Source organism: Pituophis catenifer, unplaced genomic scaffold (genome assembly GCF_029215685.1).
Source record: "Pituophis catenifer annectens isolate HBS135680 unplaced genomic scaffold, rPitCat1.0.hap2 SCAF_2, whole genome shotgun sequence".
NCBI classification, from domain to species: domain Eukaryota; kingdom Metazoa; phylum Chordata; class Lepidosauria; order Squamata; family Colubridae; genus Pituophis; species Pituophis catenifer.
In genome coordinates, this window is record NW_027256882.1 from 227,305,118 (window position 1) to 227,328,385 (window position 23,268).

The following is a 23,268-nucleotide window of genomic DNA, read 5'->3' on the forward strand; positions in this document are numbered from 1 at the left end:
GACTAAAACAGCTACTTCCACATCATATTTCTTTGCTGTAGAAAAGTTTTTTCTAACACACACACACACACACACACACACACACACACACACACACACCACACACATCAAAGCTCTAATAAAAATGTGCAATGTGCAGTTATTTACAACTACTGGATTAAAGTTGGGCCTTAGAAGCAGTTTAGGAAATAAACCTAATAATCAGTGTATCCTGCTTGCCATCTATCCAGATATGTTGGCATATGTCTTGATCTTTGATAAATTATTCTCATGGAAAAGCACATACTAAAAACATCTTGGCAAATTATAGAATAATAGCTGGGATAATAAGGGAAATGGAGAGTAGCATGAAAGTCAATTGAGCGGGGCAATTTGCATTACATTTTATAACTGAAATCAATGCACAGCTGAGTTTAAAAAGATCTGTGGCTGTGTGTTGCCCCCCGCAACTATCAGATGAATTAGGACTTTGGAAACTCTCAGAGTTCTGTGCTTATTTTGGAACCTTCCAAAGATCTGCAGAACTTCCACAATCCTTGATCCTTGTCAAGTTTTGTGGGGTTAACAGGAGCTGTAACTCAAAACAAAGGAGAGTATCCGTTCTCTAGGGTGGTTTGGAAGACTGCTTTCACACATAGATTTAGTCTGAATGCTTAAAATTGAAAAAAGGAATTTGGACAGCCAACTCAAAATAATTTTTAAAATGTTTTCTAAAATATCACTGATGTGAGAGAGCGATGCATAAATTGAAACTCTATAACTATGCCATCTGCCTATTATCCTCTAGGAGCCATGCTTAACTCTTGCATCCAGGAGGGTTATTGCAAACATTATTGAGGAGTCGACAATGAGACTTTCGCATTCCATTCTTACATGGTATAAAATCTTCTCTTTGCCATTCTAGATAATGGAAGCATACTTAAAAGAATGGCTTTTGAAACAATCCAAAGTCTTAATTTCACTTAGGCTAACTAACCTCTCAATCCTTTAATATTTTCAGAGAAGATCGCTATTCAATACCTCCAGCAATAAATGATAGAACAATTAGAACAGCAATGAAATGCAAATATACCCAATGAAATCCAAATTCTTGGGGGGGAAAAAAGATAGAAATGTTGTACAGAACAGTAAGAATATGATGTTGCCTCTGGACTGTTTTTATCCTCTCGTGTAACATTTTAAGGAGGCTCCATGGAATTCTTTCTAAACTAATAGATGTAATTACAAAAATAAGTATTTACTATTCCACTTAATTACAATCTTCCTGAGCTTGGTCAGCTGTGCGAAAAAGCCTGTTTAATACAGGAACCACATGATAATGTATTACATAAATTTCCCCCTTTCCCTCATGCTGCTATATAAAAGGCATCTTTTTACTTCCCTTCTTGAAAATATAACATTTGTGGCACTACAAGTTGTCAGTACAAAAAAAGACGTGTGAACCATGAGAGTGAAAAGTGGGAATTGATAGGTTTGTCTTCTATTCAAAGATACTGCTTCATAAGTTATCACAAATGTACTGATGTAAACAACAACAGAATCATAATTAAAACACCCACTTTAGATGCATGTTATTTTGCTTCTTTTTTAAAAAAATCTATTTCTATTTCGAAAGGCAGATTTCTCAAACTATTTACCCATTTATGCACGATGTCATAAAGCTTTTTTTAAAAAATAATGTCTTTAAAATCTTCCCTCCCACCCATCCCACCCCCTATTAAGTGCAAATGCCAACTGGGTCAAGAGGCAGAATCTCGGTGGCTGGCACGGAGATTAAAGAGGGCTAATTCGACTGGTGGTAAAAGCCAGCTTTTTGCTGACACATCATAATCTGAGGTTACTTCATTCTGCTCAAGAGAAGGACCAAAGAGCAGATGTCATCTCTAGCAATATTTGCTCTCAAAGCTCCGGAATGCACCTGTTCTAGAGAGTCTTCTCATTGACAAGGTGTCTCCTGTACTTTCTGGTTTGGATGACTTGCTCCTCTGAAATGTACTTCGAAGGCTGGCCGCATTGCGCTGCCTATCAAGTTTGTCACTGATGGAGTAGCTTTTCCGTGTGTGCACGTAGAGTAAGTTGGATTCATCTGCAGAATAACTATTGGCCCGCTCTATTTTAGGAAGCAGAATATTGTTAGACAAGGTCCTAGATGTATTGCTATCTTGAGGTGACAAGGAAACTGCTTTTTTGTCTTTGGCTTCAGTGTCCTCATTGTCAGAACTTGGGTGACTTAGTTCTGCTTCCCTCTCTGGATGGCAGCATCCCAAGTCATCCAACTTATCTCCATGGATCCCAGGAAAACTTGACGTTTCTGCAATGGTTTGAGGAGCACTGACACACCTTGTATCAATGCAGTCGGTAATGCTAGTGTACTCTGCTGTTTTGACCGGCACTCCGAGGCTGCTGAAATAACTCCGGGAAGGAGAGAACATAAAACTTTGAGATTTTACTATAGGTGCCTCTTCTAAAATAAAGGGGCTTGTAGCCAGGTATCGACTACTTTTAGAACGCTCTAAGGTATGATATAGGGGGGGATCCAATTCCCAGGGGTTTTGGCTGTCTGTGATTTGGGAATAATCTGAAGAAAACACCCTCGTTTCCAATGAAGAAGGCTCTTCATACTCAATACTTCTGCCTGAGATTCTATCCCCAGAAGTACCACTGACATAAGCACTACTCGAGAGAACGCTGGAAGTTATCTGAGCTTGAAGAGTGGGGTCTCTGGTCCCAAGGATGTTCATTGAACTGTCCAGGGGCTCTATTCCCGACTGCAGCTCATCCATGGCAGACACATAAATATCAATGCAAGAGGAAGGCCTCCGAGAATCTGGAGCAATAGACAAAGTGCTTACAGGCATTAATGAAACTTTTGGTTCTTTTGAGACCGAGTGAGAGCTAGTGGCACGATGAAGGCTCAGAGACCGTTCTTTCAAAATAGTTTCAAATTTCTCAAGCCCACCCTTCTCCTTCATATTCATCGCATAGAAGGAGTGACTTCGCAGTCGAGGTGTTAACGTTGGAGAGGTGGGGGACATTGATTCTTCCCCCGTGGGATCAATACTCTCTTGAAGTTTGTATGTGTTCCCTTCCTGGCTGTTGAAGCTACTTTGCCTCACAATGTAAGCTGTGTCAGTACAGTCAGAAGATGTTCGAGACCGTATCTTACTGGCCTCTCCTTTGTCCACGCCACTAATTTTGTCCAGTGCTGTGGCCATTCGCCCAATCATATCTTCCAGCTGAGCAAGCCGTATATCGACAGTCTGAAGCGAGGCCTTCATGCAATGCTCTCGTTCGTTCACTTCCTCTAATCGCATTGCCATATTCTCTACTCTGCAGGGAGAAAAGAGAGGAAAAAAAATGTTTTGATAACCTTCAGTAGGGCAAGCAGGTTAGCTTGGTTATTTCTAAACCAGTTTACTTAATCAGGAAAATTGATAATAATGTAAATGGTATGCCATTAATATAAGGATATGCATACTAAGAAAATTAATCCTCTTTTTAAAAATAAACAATTAAAAATAGGTTACTGGGTAACTGGAAGGATAAATCCATTTACTGCTTGCCCCCTCAATGATTTTATCAACACATATTTAAACAAGAATTTGCATTTTGCTCCTGATTAAAGTTGTGAGATGCACCGATGTCCTTTTTTAGAAAAAAAACAATAAAAATTTACATATCTTAAAATATAGATTTTTAGAGCTGTTCTATATAAATTATTTATAGATTTAAAATGTGTAAATGTGAGATTTACTGATCTACTGTATGTTATGCAGGCTCACATGCACAAAGACAAAAATACTGATTTCTGGTATAGAAATATTTCCATTTTGTGGGTTTTATGTGGTGAACTCCTTAGTAATGATCAAATCTAGTAATTGATTTATCAAAGTAGTAATTGATTTATCAAACCTCTAAAATTGCACAGCTATACAGATTTTGAAAGCTGCCAGGAAGTTGGAAAAGTGCCTAATTCTTGTCAAATGAATATGATGGCAACAAGTGATCCCTGGAGAAATAAATTTAGAGTGTCATGATATCCTCAACCTTCAGTTATATTACGAGTATATTCCAAAGTAATTATTTTACATACAATTAAATGTATGCTTTATTAACTTTTCTACACTTTTTCTCTAGGTTTACACCAACAATTCTCTTGCCTGGCTCTAAGAAACTAAGAGACTATGAGGGATGTGGTGGCTCAGTGGCTAAGGCGCCAAGCTTGTCAATCAGAAGGTCGGCAGTTCAAATCCCTAGCGCCACGTAACAGAGTGAGCTCCCATTACTTGAACCAACTTAGCTGTTCGAAAGCATGTAAAAAAATGCAAGAAGAAAAATGGGGACCACTTTGGTGGGAAGGTAACAGTGCTCTGTGCACCTTCGGCGTTCAGTCATGCCGGCCACATGACCACGGAGACGTCTTCGGACAGTGCTGGCTCTTCACCTTAGAAACGGAGATGAGCACTGCCCCCTAGAGCCAGAAACGACTAGCATGCATGTGCAGGGGAACCTTTACCTTTTTAAGAGACTATGAAATAAGACCTCAATTTGCATTATGGCTTCTATTTATAAAAGCAAACTTCACATAACCCAATGTTCTACCCAAAAAATGACTCTGAGATTCAGGGATGATTTCCAATTTACCAAGAAGAGAAGAAAGAGAAAAAAGTGGGCTATGCGTAGGAAATACTAGAGTTAGATAAGATCAAAGGCCCAATCAGATGCTTGCTTGATGTAGAGCTTGTAGCACTAATGTAACAAATTTTGGCGTTGCAGAGATCTTTTCCCCCCCTGAAGGATTCTGCCATGCATAAGGGGAGGAGATTTGGGTATCACTTGCACTGGAATAAGAAACAGCCCTTTCCTCCCATGTATTTCATGCCTTGTTCTCACCTCCCCCAATTTGATAATAGGATAAAGAAAGACTTGACACATAACAACTAAACCTATATTTTTGTATTCTAGTTATTTTTTTAGACTTTATATTCTACTGATGATTGAGGTCTCTATTTTAGCCAGACTTAACCAAGTAATCTAAACCAAGGATTTTTACTTGGAAATATGCTTAATTTTTGTGTGTATGGGGTTTCTGTATAAATGCCATTTTTATGACAATTCCAAAATAGTTTTACCATCTTTTGATTACTATTAGTTTGCAGCCAATAAAATATTATGAAACTTTTAAACCACTTTTTGTTTTAAAACAACAAAATGAAAAATTCTACGATTACAATTTTCAAAACATACAATAGCTACAAAGCCAAACAAAATGTTGTGCACCTTTCAGAAGTTACACGGATTCTCTCATCATTGGAAGAATTAAATCTATCGTCTTTCTCTCTGAAATATTCTTCTATGCACTGTTCTTCAAAATCATGAACCTTCTTCAGTTCATCATCTGTTATAAAAAGTTCTATAGGACACATACAAGGCAATAATCAGCAGTCAATAACTAATTAGCTGTAAGTATAGAACACAGATAAAGATACAATGTCTGAGAAATTTTTAAAACAACATTTTCATCAAATTAGAAAACATGGGCAAAAATAGAAATGATTTTGCATAATGACAAAAGACAGAAAACAAAAACAAAACAAAACCTGAAGGCAGGCCAAACTAGGAAAATAAGAAATTTCAAAGTTTGGGCATGAGCCTAAAGAAAATCATCCCTTTTATAATACCTAGAGACCAGTTAGGTGCTCATGCCAAGGAAATATTATTAATTCATTCTATGTCTTGAACATTTTTTGGAAATTATATTTGGACTGAGAATTGCAACCTGTTTTACTTTGACTTTAGCCAACTATGCACATGCTTTATATACATAAGATATGGGCTTCAATCCCAGTCTTCTTCAGTGAAAAACACCACAAAGCTGATAATAGGTGAGTTAGGTCTTGATACATATTTTGTCTATCAAACTATGAAATTAAATATAATCAAAAGTGATGAAATCTTTTGAGGTAATTCCTGGAGTGAGGGAATGCTATTTGAGAGATTTGTACAGCAATATTAATTAAAGCTGAAACGACTGTTTTAAGAAATAACTGATGAAAAGAAAATCACAAACGGTGTGAAAAATGATAGCACTGCATACATATAACAACAGAAATGCTAAAATATGGATGCAATTTGCTTATTAAGTAGGTATGCAGTGTAAATGGGTATGTGCGAAAAGAGCTTCTATGCTTCATATTTGATATGTTTTTATTCTCATAGGAAATGCATAGGAAAATGTAGTAAAAGTGAATGCAAAAATGATTTAAGAATTAATTTGTTAAGGAAAAAGTGACAGAATCTGATTGAGAAAATATAAGGAGGCAATGAGCAAAATTGGTTTAGTGCAGCGTGGTTTTATATTGGTCAAGAGGTATACAGAACATTAAGAAAACTGGAAATGTGAGAAGTTTATTGTATATTTGTTCATATACAAAGCTTATGATAAACTAAATAGGCCTAATCCAAGCTAAAACAAGTATACATGATGCTCCTTACATTGTTTAACGTATTTATGGATAAATACATATGGAAAAGTGTGGTTACATTAGAAATATATTGGCTGGGGTCATGACTGTTTGTGTACTTTCAACGCAGGTGAATTATATACTGACTAACTTATACTGTTAGTCAAGAATCCAAACAATTTGGCCACATAGAGAGAATGAAAAAATTGCAAAATGATGATATAAAAGAAAAGTATTGAGAAGAAGAAGAAAACTGATGAGACTGGATAGAATTGATGATTCCTCAAAAGGACAAAGGTAAGAATTTTAAATAATAAAAGACAATGTAATAATTTATTAGTGGATGCTGCAACCATACTTTGCAAGAATATAAAGATATGGAAAAGTGTAGTGAACAATAGTGGAAATGAGACTTAATTAAATATCCTTCTTCCTTTTATCTCTTGCTTTTAATTTCTTCTGCTTACTATGCCTTACTTTTTTTCTATCCTTTGCAGAATGTTGCTTACCTTCAAGCAGCGGTGAGATCCACTTACTTTTGCTACTGGTTCGGGAACGGGAGCGGGCTATGTGCGCGCCTCTTCTGCACATGTGCAGAGCCTTCTGCGCATGCACAGAGGGTCAAAAATGAAACGTAATGATGTCTTGGCGGTGGGCAGAGCCTCCCACCACTGGCGCTACCGGTTCACATGAGCCAGATAGATCCGGCCAGATTTCACTGCTGCTTCAAAGGTAATTGTATGATGGATGGATGGATGCAGCTTCCTACAGATTTGCTTTCAGCCTTAGATTTCCAAAACTCACTTTGCAGGCTATGATTAAGGAATGGTTCCAAATGTACAGTATCCCAAAGGCTGCTGTACTACAAAACCACACATACCTCCCAGTTGTGTATTCCTCAGCTGAAATTGCTGTTTGCTCATGGGTGGTCCTGTATCTAAGTGATGCCAGTGCCCTCATGAAGCATAATGGCTTTGTCCAAGTAATTCTGCACAAATCCTATAATACTTACTGAGCCCATAATCTGCTTCATCTGGATCGCTGTCGTGTTTCCGCCATCTACAGCATATGTGCTGAAATATCATGGTCATGTGACTGAAGATGATTAGCGGAGGGGGTAAGACTGGTCTTTCATGGAAGGTCATAATAAGCTGATATCTCTGAAACTTCCATACCTGGTTTGATATAGACTTAACTTCAAAAAATGTGTTGCTGAAATAGGAATAGAAAAAGGAACAGGCTTTTGATAAAACAGCTGATTTTTTTTTGTTTGCATATGCAACATTGGGATCTGTTCTGCATATTGAAAAACAATAAATTTTAGCGTGTATGTACAGTTAGCATCTGTGGTCAATTCCAACACTTTTCGATGGACTATTCATAACAGTATCTGTTATGTTTACTTTGCTATACTGTTTATTTTACTCATGTACAACATTTTTGATTTCTGCATAAAAATAGTTTAGGACCGTGATGGCGAATCTATGGCACGCGTGCCAGAGGTGGCACGCTGAGCCCTCTCTGCTGGCACGTGCACCGTCACCCCAGGTCAGATCTCCATGGCGTTTCTTTTGTGAGTTTCTGTTTCCCTGCAAACAACGAAACAGAAGCTCATGAAAGAAAAAGATCTTACCTCTTGCTGCGCTGCCAGTGTTGGGATGCCCTGCCTCCCACCAGCCAGCTGGTCTTCGGGTCTCTGCTGTGCATGTCTGCGGTCACACACACCTTTTGGTTTGGCCATGCGTGCAGGTGGTTTGGGCATTCGATGTCTAAAAGGTTTGCCATCACTGGTCTAGGAGATAGGAGATAGTCTACTTCTAAAAGAACTATCTATTCACTTGGGTATTTAAATATAACTGCTATAAGAACCAGTTTCCAAGATTTTCCTTTAACACTGGCCATCGTCTTAGGTTATTTCAGTAGCATGGATGCAACATCACCACAACCTCCACTCTTTGCCACTTCACTAAGACAGCCAGAGGACCTCAAGTGCAAGTAAAAGCACTGAAATGCTGTTAAATTTGGACTTGGGGCAAAATTGTGAGGTGGCCATCTTGTTTGATGGCATCCAGTAGAAGGCTGTTCCTCACTACTGAGATAGATAACTGGAGAATACAACTCAGTATTTCAACCTAACCTCATGTCTTGGTTAAATAAACCAGGTGTCTTTTGCAGACTTACTGTATGGAAACTTTTGCCACTACTGGAGGGCCCTGCTTATTTTGTAATTACCAAACTATTTTGGCTGCTAATGCTGGCCTTGCACCTCTGTCTCAAAATTGCTGAACTTTGTATCAGCCTGTAAATTTTATCTTTAATTAAACAGCGGATAGGGAGGAAGGAGATTTCCTTGATGAATCCATATCTCAGGATATCTTCAATATGTCAACTCCTTCAGGTAGAAAATAGCCTAGGATAGGAAATAGTACAGGAAACACCTCCTGATATTAGTTGATTGGGGCATGTACTGTATTTTCCGGCGTATAAGACGACTGGGCGTATAAGACGACCCCCAACTTTTCCTGTTAAAATATAGGGTTTGGGCTATACTCGCCGTATAAGATTACCCCTCTTCCAACGCACACCAAATAAAAATTAAAAAACATAAACTGGCTCACCCACAATGTAAAAGCAGCTGTGCTAGACCCCAAATGGCCCCTTCAACAAGCAGGAACCTCACACAGCCACAAAAAGCCCCAAAAAACAACTTTCACACTTTACACACACAAAATTCCACATACAGCTTTGTGAGATTTTGTGTGTTTGTGTACTTAGAATGAAACACTACAGAAACACACTAAATCTCAGAAAGCTGCACAAATATTATTTTATTTTATTTTATTTTTATTTTTATATGAAAACTAAATTTAAAACTTCCTAAACTTTAAATGGCTAGGTCTAAAAAAGAACTAAAAAAACCCCCAATTAACTTTTTTTTTTAAAGCTCCCAAAAGGGAAAAAACTTACCCAATAGAACAGGGGTCTCCAACCTTGGCAACTTTAAGACTTGTAGACTTCAACTCCCAGAATTCCTCAGCCAGCTTTATTTTGCTGGCTGAGGAATTCTGGGAGTTGAAGTCCACAACTCTTGATTGCAGGCAGGGAGTTGCTTGCTGATGGAATGGATTCAGGCAAGCGAAGCAAGGCAAGCGTTGCGACTAGCAGCTAAGGTAAGCAAGCTGGAGGGGGAAAACTTTTTCCCTTTTACATGGCTCTGGCGATCCCAGCTGCATTGCCTGATTAGCAGGCAACGCAGCTGGGATCGTCAGAGCTTGGATCGCTAGAGCCATTTAAGGCTTGTCAGACCCTTTCGGGCTAGTCTGCCTGGTTACAGGAGAACGACACCCGGCGTATAAGACGACCCCCGATTTTTGAGAAGATTTTCATGTGTTAAAAAGTCATCTTATATGCCGGAAAATACGGTATATTGGAAGAAGTGTTCAATAGATGTTCTTTTTTTTAATTCAGTCTGCTCTCCAGTGCTTGATGCATCCAAAATAACTGAAAAGAAAAATGGACTGAGGAGCAAGGGTTAATTGCCGCTTTCGAGCACTTTTTGACTTTGATCAAACTTAAAGCTAACTTCAGGTATATATTTTAAAATAACATAAATTGGAAATCTTTATTTGTTTTCCACATCATCTCTAGCTTGGAAGATTAAATTTTACCCTAAAATACAGACTCTTCTTGTTCAAAAGTAAAATATAGTTCCATCTATTTTTTTTAATCAGTTTATGAATTTAAACCTGATTGAATATGAAACACATCTGAGTTTTCAATTACACTGAATTTACCTGTAACACAATCACAACTTTTACACTATATGTTTATTTCTATAACTGGGTATTCTTGTGCTGTAGAACTGGGCAAAGTTTCTTCAGAGTGCAGAAATGTAGCGTCTGTTTGCAACTCTTTAAAACAGCTACATCTTTGTCAAGGCATACATAGTGCCTATAAAAAAGTAGTCTGCGGTTAATGTCTATGGAGATTCTCAGTCATCCAGGTCATGGTTGTCTCAAAGGTGCTTTTTCAAGAGGCAACTGGACTTTCTGGTTTTTCTTTGAAAACGTTCTGGTTCTCATCCAAGAAACTTCTTCAGCTGAAGAAGCTTCTTAGACGAAAAGTGAAACGTTATCAAAGAAAAACCAGAAAGTCCAGTTGCCTCTTGAAAAAGCATATTTGGGATAGTCTGTGGTTAATGACGACTTGTTCAGTGGCTAGTTATTCAAAGTTACAAGGGTACTGAATGAATTGTGTTTGATTGGCCTTCCAGGTTTTGGCCATTGTAGCACCATTGCGATCACCTGTATTTCAAAATCGTAGAAATATCTGGACATATACCCTCTGCAAAAGATATCCATGATTATGTACTCTAAACCTCTGTCATGGAATACTTACATTTTTTACCATTGCAAATAATTTCTGTTGGTAAATGCTTTAAATCAGTCTGGTGACAAATACTAAAAAGTTTGGCATGGCTGCTGTGGATGGAGGAGAAATATATAATATTTTATCAACTCACTTAAAAACTGCAATCAGTAAGTTCACCAGAAGGATGTTTGCAACCAAAAGATAGCAAGCCATTATGGCAGGAACGATCCATGCTCCTGTTTTGCAGGGAGGAAGCTGAATTATTTTACCATCTTCTCTAGTTTCGTTTTGACCGCATGGAGCTGAGGAGGTGAAAGAAAATAAATTTTAAGAAGAAATGATTGCAGAACATACTGTATTTCAAAACCTTAGAAATTTCTGGACATCCTCCCTCTGCAAAAGATACCCATGATCAATGTACTTTAAACTCTGTCATGGAATACTTACATTGTTTGCTATTGCAAATAATTTATGTTGGTAGATACTTTAAAACCAATCTTGTGACAAATATTAAAAAGTTTGGCATTTCTGCCAATTTCTAGGTACTTACTATGTGCTTCGAAATTTAACTCTCTTAAATGTGCTAAGAACTGATAAAAACATCTGTGTGAAATGTTATTTATATATCCGTTTGCTTTTTGGTAACTAGGATATATCAGTAGTATCAAACGATTTAAAAAAGGAACATTTGATGAATATAGTATATCTGACTAATATATGTAGAATCACAACAGGATTTTTGTTGCTGCCTTATTTTAGTCCACTTTAGGATATTTAACAGTATTCTAGAATCAAATGTGGGCAGGCAGGTAAAATTTATAGGCAACAGAGCAGACATTTTACTTTCTTTTATGTCACCAGTGTTTGAAAAGAACAGAGGACAAAATGGCATAGTTTTCTAATGCTGATATAGTTTAGAAAATATGCCTTCTTATTAATTAACTGAAGTTTTAATTTGGGATGACTTTGGCTATTTTTGTTCACCCAAACAGCAACTACATTTCCTCACCAATACCGTAGATCAGTTTGCTACTTTTAGGAAGTGTCACTGGTGCAAGGAATGCTATTCCTCTCCTACCCCTGATTATTTTCTCACACATTCCCAATATAGCAGCGAATAAGGAGAAATTTATACAACAAGAAAACATCCAGTAAATTAATCTGTTCAAGAAGTGAAAGAATGTTTAGCAGGTGCAAGCTCATTTCATATTACAGAATGCATGAGAAAAATGTTGGCTCACAAAATAACCACCCCTCAAAATTAATAAAGATATTGAAGCTCAGATTGCTTTTGATCCTAGATGGGCAAATCTGCCTGGTGCAGAAGAAAGGGAGAAGACAGTTCCATTGGTGAAATTTCTGAGTGAGGCATTGATGAACTAAGACATCTCTGGAGAAGTGGAAATGATGCATTGGCAAAGACCAAAGAATCAGTGATGAACTTGTCTAACAGAATCTCTCCAGGTAAGGAGAGGATGAGAGTTTGCCCACTTATGCACCAGATGGCTATTCCTTTTGAGGAGACCCTGGGAGAGCAGTCAACACACAGGTCTGAGCACTGGGAAGTAAGGACACTATCTTCCTTTCTAAATATGTTTTCAAAGTTAAAGGAGAACTTCTAAGCAAAAAATTTTTTTAAAACTATCTTGTGATAATAGAAGAGAATATTTGTAACTCAATGTTGAGCTGAACTGAACTGAACAGAGAGCACCAAGGACCCCATACTACCTAATGAGTAAAACTTCTTCCACTAAAAGAAGAAAAATTAAACAACAGTTTAAAGAACTTAAAAATATAAAATAAAGGACAAAAAGATAAATAATGTAATTCAAGAAAGTTTTAAATAGATTAAGGGACCAGAAGAATTTGGAATATTGGAACTTTTGCTAAAATTTGTGAAATAACATGATAAATAAAATGATATTTCTTGATAGAACCTAAATTATTTAGTTTACCAGGAAAGAGATGATTATTGAGATTCTATAGAAATTTGACATTAAAGTTCCAAGTTGGGGAAAAAAGAAAGAGAAAAACCTGTTTTTTATTCTTTATTTTTAAGAATCCATATTTTATTATTTGAATGATTTGAAAGAAAAGTAGTGAAGCTCATAAATTGACAGTAGATACATGACACTAGATACATTTCAAAGGTTCTTTGAAGAATTGGGAGAGAAACTTAAACTGATAGTAATAATTACTGCTAATGCATTTCTTGAAAATGATTCTAAAGAGGAAATAAAAAAGGAAAAAGAGTAAAGTGGAAGAATTTAGAGACTGACAGAATGAAGAGGTGAAACAAATTCCAGCTGATATAGAAATGTTGGAAAATAGAGGAATTGTGGATTATAAAACAGAATTAAAATGGAAATACAAATGATGTGAAGAGATGAAAAATCACAAGGACAAAGATTTATTAATGGGTTTACAAAAGTGGATTTCTAAATTTTTTGAGATGGGAGGAAGAAAGTTTAAATGCAGATTCAAGCCCACAACAGCAACTGTATGATATAAAGATTGAGATGGTTAGAGCAAAACCAACCAATCAACCAAAAAAGGAATAAAAAGTTGGTTGTTTGATCAAGGGTAAAATAAAATATACTGCTGGAACCCTTTATGGATTTTTTACCAGTACTTGGACAGAAAAGGTAATGATTTTTAAATTTGTGAATGAAAAGGAGGGTTATAGTAAGAAGTGGATTATTTTTATAATTTTACAAGAGGTGGGCAAATATTAAATTTGCTTGTATTTGTTACTGAGAGGAGTGAGAATCACTTCTTAAAATATTTTTTTTTCTATTTCCATTTTATTTCTTTATTTTCTTTAACTTTTTGCACTTTGCATTTCTTTTCTTTCTACTTTTCTGTTTTTTTTTGTCTATATTGCTTTGTATTAATTTTGTTATAATCCTTAATATAAGGTGTTTTTTAAAAAATGAATTGTTCTTCTAGGTGGAAAAAAACCCCTATAGGGGGGTATAAGTGGAAAAAGCAGCAAATTTCAAATTGCTGCATAGTTTTCATTAGAATATTGAAAATCCTCTTTGTATCATGATACTTGTTCATGACATCTGGTTTTGAAAGGTCAGTAAAAGATTATTTTCTTATTTTGTGTCAGATGATTTCTCTTCCCCGCCCACATCATTCACCTTTTTTGTGTCATCTTAATTAAATTGTTTCTATGGATAATAAGTGACCTCTAGAATTGGTATCAGCAAAAGAATGAGGTGAATTGGCTGTGCCAACCTACCTTATATTATCAAGCTAGTTGTTTGATTTGGATCACAGATTAAATTATACCATTATATGGATGGATTATTTCTCTAGAAGGAGCAGGACTTTCAGAAGGGGCTACATTTGGATAGTGTATGGAGCACACATATATTTTAATGAGCAATTTGTTTGAATCTTGGCACTCATAAAATATGATATTTTATTAATGTGTTAAATGAATACCTTAAAACTGAATGGATATTGAATCATTTTATGAGCAAATGCATGACAAGTTACAACATGCAATCAGTGCCTAATTATGGATAAATTTATTTATAAAACATCTCTCTAAAAATTACATCTGATATTAGTAAATTAATTCTGTCCTCAAAAAGGAATAGAAATATGCACTGTGCAATAAGACTGAATTATTTCCACTATTTAGTTTTAACAAAGGATTTAATTCACCAATATTTGATTTACATGCTGTTAAATTAACACCCTATTTTAGCTTTCCTTTTGAGTTTCAAAGGTTAGTTTCATTATATATTAAATAATTATAAATTAAATAAACCATGAAACTATTGACATGACCTGTCTGGTGTATAATAGAATTTGATTATTAGGAAGATTTTATTTTCTATTTCTAAATTACAAAACCTGCAATGTATGTTTATGTTTTTCTTTTGTTAAGATTGATGGTTCAAGCAACAAAGTCATTATTATCATCTGTTCAAAACATTAACAACATTTGAGAATAGTTAGACTTTTTCAAGAAATATTTCTATTAGAATAAAGCAATTCTGAATGCACTGTTAAATTATTTATTTATTTATAAAATTTATTTGTTGCCATCTCGTATCCAAAAACTCTGGGAGGTTTACAACATAGAAAAACATTAAAATCATATGTTGTAAAAAAACATAACAGATAAAATCATGGACACAAGATGGCAAAGATGGGAGCTGGACACAAGGGGAGGTGGAGGTGGGATTGAATTTAATTAATCAACCACCTCCAGTATGAAGCTTCCCCATTGGGTCCACAAGCCATATGGCAAATCCAAGTCTTGAGGCTTTTACAAAACATCAGGAATGTGGCAGCCAATCTCACCTCAGAGGGTAAGATGTTCCAGAGGGCAGGAATTAAATAATAATCTTGATTTTGAAATAAATCATGTTTTGTTATTGGGCTGTACTTCTCATTCTAATAATTGAGCCTTTACAGTAAAGAGTCCTTGGTTCTTGCCCACCCATTAACAAAAATAGACTTTTATATGAGGAAATAAGCAAGGTTTGCATATTTATTTCGATATTTATCTATTTTTGTGTAATTCTTCTGTCCTCTTCCCCATTGTCCTACTTTTTATTCCTAACACGGTTCGTTGAGTCTATAAAGTGACTAACACAGTCTTTAAAAATTGAACTGCTAAATTAAAGATTTAGGCAACTAAATCTAAGTTTCCCCCCCCCCCCCCTAATCTAACACTGTAACCTTCAGCCTCATTGATCCTTGGAGCAATCCAGTCTCTGAGATCATGAGAAAATCTATGATGCACTATTTTGTGTCTTTAAAATACCCCATAATAGCTAGTGAGGGTTTACAGGAATTTGATCTATTTTGGAAAACTAGGAAAATCCATTAATATGAATATCTTTTAGAATAGGCTTTCCCTTCAGCAGGAGGCATAGTTAGCTTGCAAAATTAATTCCTGTATTGGAATGAAATTTCTAACTTCCTTGGCTAGAAGTGGTAAAACCAGGAATTTGCTCTTCTTAAGGCAATACATAATTTTATTCAAATTGCATATCTTCAGATCACCTTGAGGTAACCAAAATAACTAAAGGAGAACAACTCAGGGAATTGTAGATAAGGCTACCAAATTCAGAAATAATGAGAGAATCTGAAGTATTGTAAGAAAAGTTTGGGATGAATAAAATGTCCTCTCTTCTCTTTTGGGAATGGAAGATTTAAGGTAGGAAATGTCCCTTGATCTCCATTCCACCAAGGCAAAGAAATTATCTAAATGTGCTTCTCTTAAATTTGTAAGGGAGGATTCTGGATGAGAGATGTTTTTATGAACCCATCACTATATTAATGTTACTATGACATATTATAAGCAAATAATAAAGCTACTATTGTTACTCTTGCTAGTGTTAATAAATGAATAAATGCCAAGATAAAAGTCACTAAGGGAAGCCATTCCTAAACACAGTTGAAACAGCTGCTTTCCTTGAAGCTTAAATCGTTTGGGAAGCAACTTGCCCAAAGACTAGAAGACTCATTGATTCTTCCCCAGAGCCATTTAGGGAAAGTATTCTTAGAATCCTCCTCCTTTCTTGAAAGAGAACACCAGTTTTCACATTTCCAAAGTATCCTTTGCCAGGAATTCCTTGTTCATTTAGATTATGTTAAACATTTGAACATGATTGGCTTAGAGAACAAGAAAGGAGAGGCAATCTTGATATGAGCAGTTAGCTGGAGAAATAAAATAACCTTATGCACAATAATGTTCTAAATTGGAAGTAGCATCAGCTCATCCTTTGGGATTAGTAAAACTCTGTCCAGTGCGGACTGAAGCAACTCTTTTCTTCTGATTTAAGGATAACCCATTGAACTCTGATGTTCAGTGGTGAATACTGTTACTTCAGCTAGCAGGCTGCTTGGTGGCATTTATTCATCTTAGATGTTAATTTTCAGTATATCAAATTCTCATTCGGGTAATTTTTTGTCATTCTACTTCTCCAAATTTAAGAGTAAATCATACAACATTTATCTTAGAATAGAATAACAGAGTTGGAAGGGACCTTGAAGGTCTTCTAGTCCAACCCCCTGCTTAATTGCTGAATTTTAGTAGAGCAGATACTTAGCAAATATGGATGGATTTTAGTTTATGTGTCTCTGAATGAGACACAGTTTGGGCTAATAACCAGAAAGCTGGAATTTTAGTCCTCCCTTCAGCATGTAGCCTGCTGGGTGACTTTGGCGGAGTCATTCTTTGTCAGCCCTAAAAAGAAGGCAATGGCAAACCACTTCTGAAAATATTGCCAAGAAAACTAAAGTCGTTATAAATCAAATATGACTCAAAAGCACACTCAATCAATCATTGTTGGATGGAACAGCAAGCAATTGTTAACAATACAGGATAGCAGCCCTTCATGATTTCAGGTAGTTTTCCCATCCTATGCATATCTTAAATGGTCTGGGCAAGATGATAGGGTATCTAAATTGCCTATTATTCCCTGATAGGTAACAATTTTTTCAAAATACCATTCAAGATTCTCTTCCACACTGCCACTTTGCTTTGTTACTTAAAAACCTTTTAATTATAGACATGAAGGGATCACTAAGCTGTGCTCTCTTCCAAGTCAACAGTGAGAAGTCTAAATACCAGATTCCGTGAGTCTCAAATAGTCATATTCTTCAGACTTTAAGGAATTACCATTTCTATAAGTGAAACTCAAAATTTAACACTACAATCCAGACACCATACATATTGTTTTTCCCATTCCAAAAGAATTTAAACATTTATTTACTGATACCCCATCACCAGAACCCAATTACAAAAAACATGCATTGGCCCAGAAATCATTAAATGCTTTGTTTAAAAGAAGTGATGAGGAATATAGAATACATTCATTGAATGGAGAGGCTGCCAGTTGATGAGACATTGACTGTTAATCTGGACAGCCAGATTTCATGCTTCACATACCAGTACAAAAGAATAAAACAAAAAGCCAAACCTATCTTAGAGTCTTACATAATACTTGGTATATTTCTCAAATTCAGTGAAATATTTTATGAAATTAAGATCAAACAAATAGTGAGAGATATGTGGGTTTTTAAAAGGAACCCAGAATTTATAACTAGTAACAAGTAATACCAATGCAAAGGAAAGGAAAGAAAAGCCTGAATCTATGTATGTATATAGCATACACTTTTAAATAAATGGTACTAAACTCTAAGATAGATGGATTGATAATTCAGAAAGATAATAATTTGCATAGTAAGTTGTGGCTGATTTAGCTTAGGCTACTGTGGAGACTAACAGTTGTACTTTTTTTTTCAAAAAGTGAGAAAATAGTACCCTGAATAGATAAATAACAGTATATGGGTTAATATCCTCTCTTTCTGTGTGCAAAGATACATATTGTTCCATGACACATCAATAATAAATACCGTAGGTTGAACATAAAATATACAGAAGCAGAAAGATGGATTTACAAGTCCTAGATTAGCAGTTAGCATCTATTCATTTCCCCCCCCCCAGATTTCAATTTTTCGTATGTTGGGACATTTTCCGACTTTTACATAACTTGATTGAACAAAATTATCCTTTAAATGCAGTCAGACTATATTAGTTCTTTATGCATTTTGGATTTGTATTCTGTATAGAAATCTAACTTAGAAACAAACATTATCCTCTGGCTATTTTGCCAAGCAATTAGCTAAAATCATAGGGATTTTGAATAGGCTGCTTGCATTACACAAGTGCTGACAAATTCTGCCTTCTCCGTTTGGATGCTGAGGTTAAAACAACGTAGGGATTCATTAATTCTCAATTAATTATCATCAAGTCCTCCAGAGGAGGGTGATACATGGCCTTTCACAATCTGACTTTTGATAGTACAGTATGAAGCACTTCATGCTGAAATAATCACTTCTGCAGCTTCATTAGGAGTTCAGTCATTGGTGTATATTTAAAACAGATGTAGTATATAGTTCTCTATATCAGGTCTAAACCTATGCTCCTCTGTTCAAAGAGAACTACAGCATGCTCTGCTCTTGTCATTTCCATTCTCCATTTCCAGGGTTCTAAACTAGAATCAGCACACGGCAAGAAAAAGCATGTTTTCCTCAGCCAAGTTGCTGTGGAACATGTTGCACTATGCCAGTAGATTTTTTTTTCAGTACAACAGCAATAAATGGCCACTTGTAGAGGAACAGACATTTTTGAAAAGAAATTCCACAGTCTGGGATTCTACTTTTCTCCCACTTCTTGGCTTTCCTAAACCCCACATACAGAACAAAAAAGGAAATATGTAGTCAAGCAGAAAGCTAAAGTCATGAAAGACTTTTGTTCATTTGAATTCCGCATTATGAGAACAAAAAGGAAGGATAATTTGCAAGAGGAAAGAAATAATTGCTCTTTCTTTCTCTTTGGAGAATGATTTGGATTTCTTTTATCAATAGTAGAAAGAAAAGAGTATATATAAAAGTATTTCAGCAAATGCTTCCTTCTGGTGGGCATATAAAATGAAGAAGAGGTTAAATAAAATGCAGCAAAATATTTTTAAAAAAACCCTCTTCAAATCTGAATAATTGGGAAAAACAATCTGCTTCTCTCTTTCTATATTTTATTTAACTGGATTTTGCATTAGTCTGAGCTATATTATAGAAGCACACTCATTCCTGAAAGAAGCATCTGACTTCACAATAGATCTATGGGAACAGCTGAAAAAGTTTCTAACGATACTCAGAGTGAATTTGGATCTTTAAATGCCATCCTTGTGCTCTCAAGCAGAAGAGGTGAGCTAACTAGATTCTTCTTACATGCCTGTCTGTGCAAGCTCTTCTTGCTCATTCCTACAGCTCCAAAATTTTATATGAGCATGATCTGGTCTGGCACGTTACACAGACAGCCAGGAAATGCATTAAAAAAGAACGATATTTGCAAAGGGCCAGGCAAATTAATTCTTAAAACAACATATGTGGAAATAGATTCCAGGTTTGGAAGACAAAAAATGAAGTTTCATATTTGTGTAAGGCTCTCAGGCTTCTCCCAGATAATATGCACGTGACATTCTTGGAACAATCAGCTTAATATCCCTAAATCACAATTAGGGAAACTGAGAACGAGAGAGTGGCTTCTTAAAGACACCTAGTGGCAAACAATGAATTTGATCCAGGGAATTCACAGGTTGCTGCCTAGTCCCTTAACACGATACTCCATCAATACTAAATAAAGTACAAAGTGGTATACAGTCCTTATTCAATACATAGACAACACTTACAATATATTTTAAAATAACTATTATTTTACTAATATACCAAAACAGGGTGGTCGAAACAGGTCAAAAATGTGGCATAAATTAGTGTAATGCCACTGTAACTTCAATGCTGGGTAAAAATCTAGAACTGGTGCAGTAGCTTCTGGGATTGAATGGTCTATGAGCAAACAGGGTTTGTACATTCCACCATTAAATTAATGGATGGCAACTGATATAATCTGCACTACAAACTTAATCCAGTTAAGACTCCTCAAATATGGACCTCATTGAGGAGTGCTTGGGACCTCTCGGCATACCAGTGATTCACAGGGAAAGGCAATGATTAATTAAAATGGTAGAACACTGAAGTAGATGTGTACTTTGAGTATGATTTATATGTATTAAAAGTGAAAAAAAAGGCAGCCAGGGTGGTATAGAAATGTTGATTTCACCTTCTGAGATTAACAGTTTAAATATATCATACTTTCCTGTAATGTTTGAGTCCTCTATCTTGAGCCATTTATTGAGAGTGTTAACAATAATCATGTAAGACATCACCTGATCAAAGTTTGATACCTGACTTTGGTGTATGAGAATCATAAACTTGCTTACGGTCTATCTGGTCTGCAAACACTTCCCCATAGATCATCCAATAGGGCATGTAAAAAATATTTTTTGCCAGTTTCCATGATGGCTCTTCATTGGGGAAGAGAATTGCTTGCCTTGCAACACCAAAACTCATCAGAACCACCAACATAATTATGACAAAATACATCATATCTATCATCTGAAAGAAAAGAAAAAAAATTACAGAGACAGAGAGAAAGAAGGCAACTTTATTCTGGAGGATTGATCAACTTGTATATAAAGCATAAATCATCAAATGATTTAAGCATCCACATATTAATGCGCTATTTCAGCTGCTTGGCTTGTCATGGTAATCTTCTTCAAGTACTTGTGCTAGACCTTTGTCTATTAAATTTTATGTTCTGTTATGTTTAAGTTCTTTTAATCATGCACCATAATAAATCCCAGGCTTTCATTCAGAAATATTACATTTTAAAATGGTATAGAAATTTTCTTTTCATATGTAGACCAAAGGTAGCAATACAGGTTGCAAATTAAATACAAATGCTGTGGATTCTTTGGGACTATTATTGATTGTTTCTGCTTCTGCTTATTTCCAAGTAAGTTAATAAAATCTGATCTGTCTGTCTGTCTATCTGTCTGTCATCTATGTATGCACACACACAAATGGACAGGTAAACATTATGTGACTCTCAGTTTCAGTACAGAGAAAACTAGCCCAATGCATAGCATAACAACTACTTGTTTCTTTGTTCTTGGATTAGACAGACATGCAGTCAAAAATTTCACTCCTATTATTACTGAAGTGCGCCTAACTTTCAACAAATCAAGTAATGCCTTTTAGAACCTTTTTATTGCATCACCTCACCCCATAATATGTTTGAGTGGAAGCTGAGCATACATTTTATTATGAATCATTATCTGTTTTGTGCAGCACATGAATGTGTGAATCAGTCCTAAATTTTACTTTTGAAGTCTCATTATTGGAACAGGTTTACCCTAGCCTGCAAACTTTATATTTCTGTCACTCCCAGTAAAATTCCATGTTTCCACATTTCTGTGAGAATGTGATCTGATATAACTTTTAAGTATTGCTGAGAAACTCATCTCACTCCATCTCAAAAATGCTTTAGTGCTTTCTTTGCAAAGTAAATCAAAGATTAGGTATGCACGACAATAAAATAGATGCATATGGATTGCCCTTTTTTGATATGTATGCAGAAAGGAATGTTTTTTTTCCTGAGCAATGGGTGTGGGACTGTGCAAACATTTGTATTTTGGCCTATGGCCTAGGCTACAATTAGCACTCTCAAACGAGTCAGTTAACTAAGCTGCTTTGGTAGATGTTAGAATAAACCAACATGCCAATGATGTTCAAATGGTGCTTCAGATGTTTTGAAATTGTACTCAAGGTACCTTTTAATATAAGTCCTATCATTTTTTTTTTTTTTGGTTACAGTCATTCTACTTCCATTTTCAGGTCTTTGCATTTTGTGACACCCCCTCCCCAGTTTTTTCTCTTCTCTTCTGCTGTTTACAAGTATTGCTTTTTGTTGTTGTTGTTGTTGTTGTTATTACATCCCTGACTCTGGTTTCATTGCTAATCTACCACTTTAAATAATCCAGGTTTATATTAAATTAAAGAGCCCAATTTTATATTTATTGTTTTTCCTCACATCTCAACCCCTTACTCTTATCGACCCTACTGAAATGTATTATTCCTGCATAATTCAGTATTAGACATGCAGTGAAGGCTCTGTGATAGAGATTCCAAAATAATGAATAAGGGTGTTAAAATATTTGCTGCCATTTAAAATACTCCATCTCTTAAACAGCAAGGGCAGACTTGAATGATCTTAATTAATTTTTATCCCACTTCCATTTGTGAGTTCCATATCATCTTAGTGAAATGTGAAATCTGTATCACACAGTTTATCAATCTTTCCCAGACTTCCCCTGTAACCTCAGTATAGACTGCGATTACTCCCACTATCCTAGCCTAGATGCAAAATAGATTAGGGTTATTTCTATCCCATTCCCAGATATTCATAGTCTGAGTGATGTTTGAATGTATCTGTATGTGTTTTCTATAAAAATAGTGAGTATAATGCTGCTAACAATTTTAGACTTGCGGTCCAAATTCCTAAGAACTTCCATAGAATTCTGTTTGAATCAATGATCCAAATCACTTTGACAAGGACAAGAAAAAAATGCACAAGCCTTGCCATCAAAATATACCTTTTCTCCAACTGAATACTACACTATAACAAAAGGAAGCTGCGTGGCACAGAGAAGTACAACCTTCTACTGTTTTCGCTTATAACATGCAGAACAAAAAGGAAGGATGGGTAACTTTTTCTTACCATTTTCCCAATCATCATTACATATGGCCCCAAATATTTGTTCACCCCGAAGATGTCTAACAATCGGATATACCAGTAAATAATGTTGACACAATATATGACCCGGCCATCACTCCTGAACGGTTGATCCTGCAGGCGAAGCACCATGCCCACCGAGAATAAGAGGATGGCAATAAGGTCGGTAACATTCCAGTATTCTTGAAGCCACACCTTTACCTTCTGCAGTAGTTTCCCAGGTTCTGACATTAATATCTAGAAATGGAAAAGGAATAGCTTTTGGGT

At 35.9% G+C, this 23,268-nt stretch overlaps 1 protein-coding gene across 1 annotated transcript in view; it reads right to left on the reverse strand.

Annotated features, from left to right (window-relative positions):
• Positions 1-1,883: 1,883 nt before the first annotated feature.
• The window catches only part of TRPM3 (transient receptor potential cation channel subfamily M member 3), a 63,601-nt gene continuing 42,216 nt past the window's right edge, over positions 1,884-23,268 (reverse strand). Inside the window, exons 14-17 of the mRNA XM_070934514.1 lie at positions 22,987-23,238; positions 20,612-20,822; positions 5,281-5,413; positions 1,884-3,330 (exon numbers count right to left, since the gene is read on the reverse strand). Of these exons, the coding sequence (XP_070790615.1) occupies positions 1,884-3,330; positions 5,281-5,413; positions 20,612-20,822; positions 22,987-23,238 (2,043 nt within the window). The remainder of the gene's footprint in view (positions 3,331-5,280; positions 5,414-20,611; positions 20,823-22,986; positions 23,239-23,268) is intronic.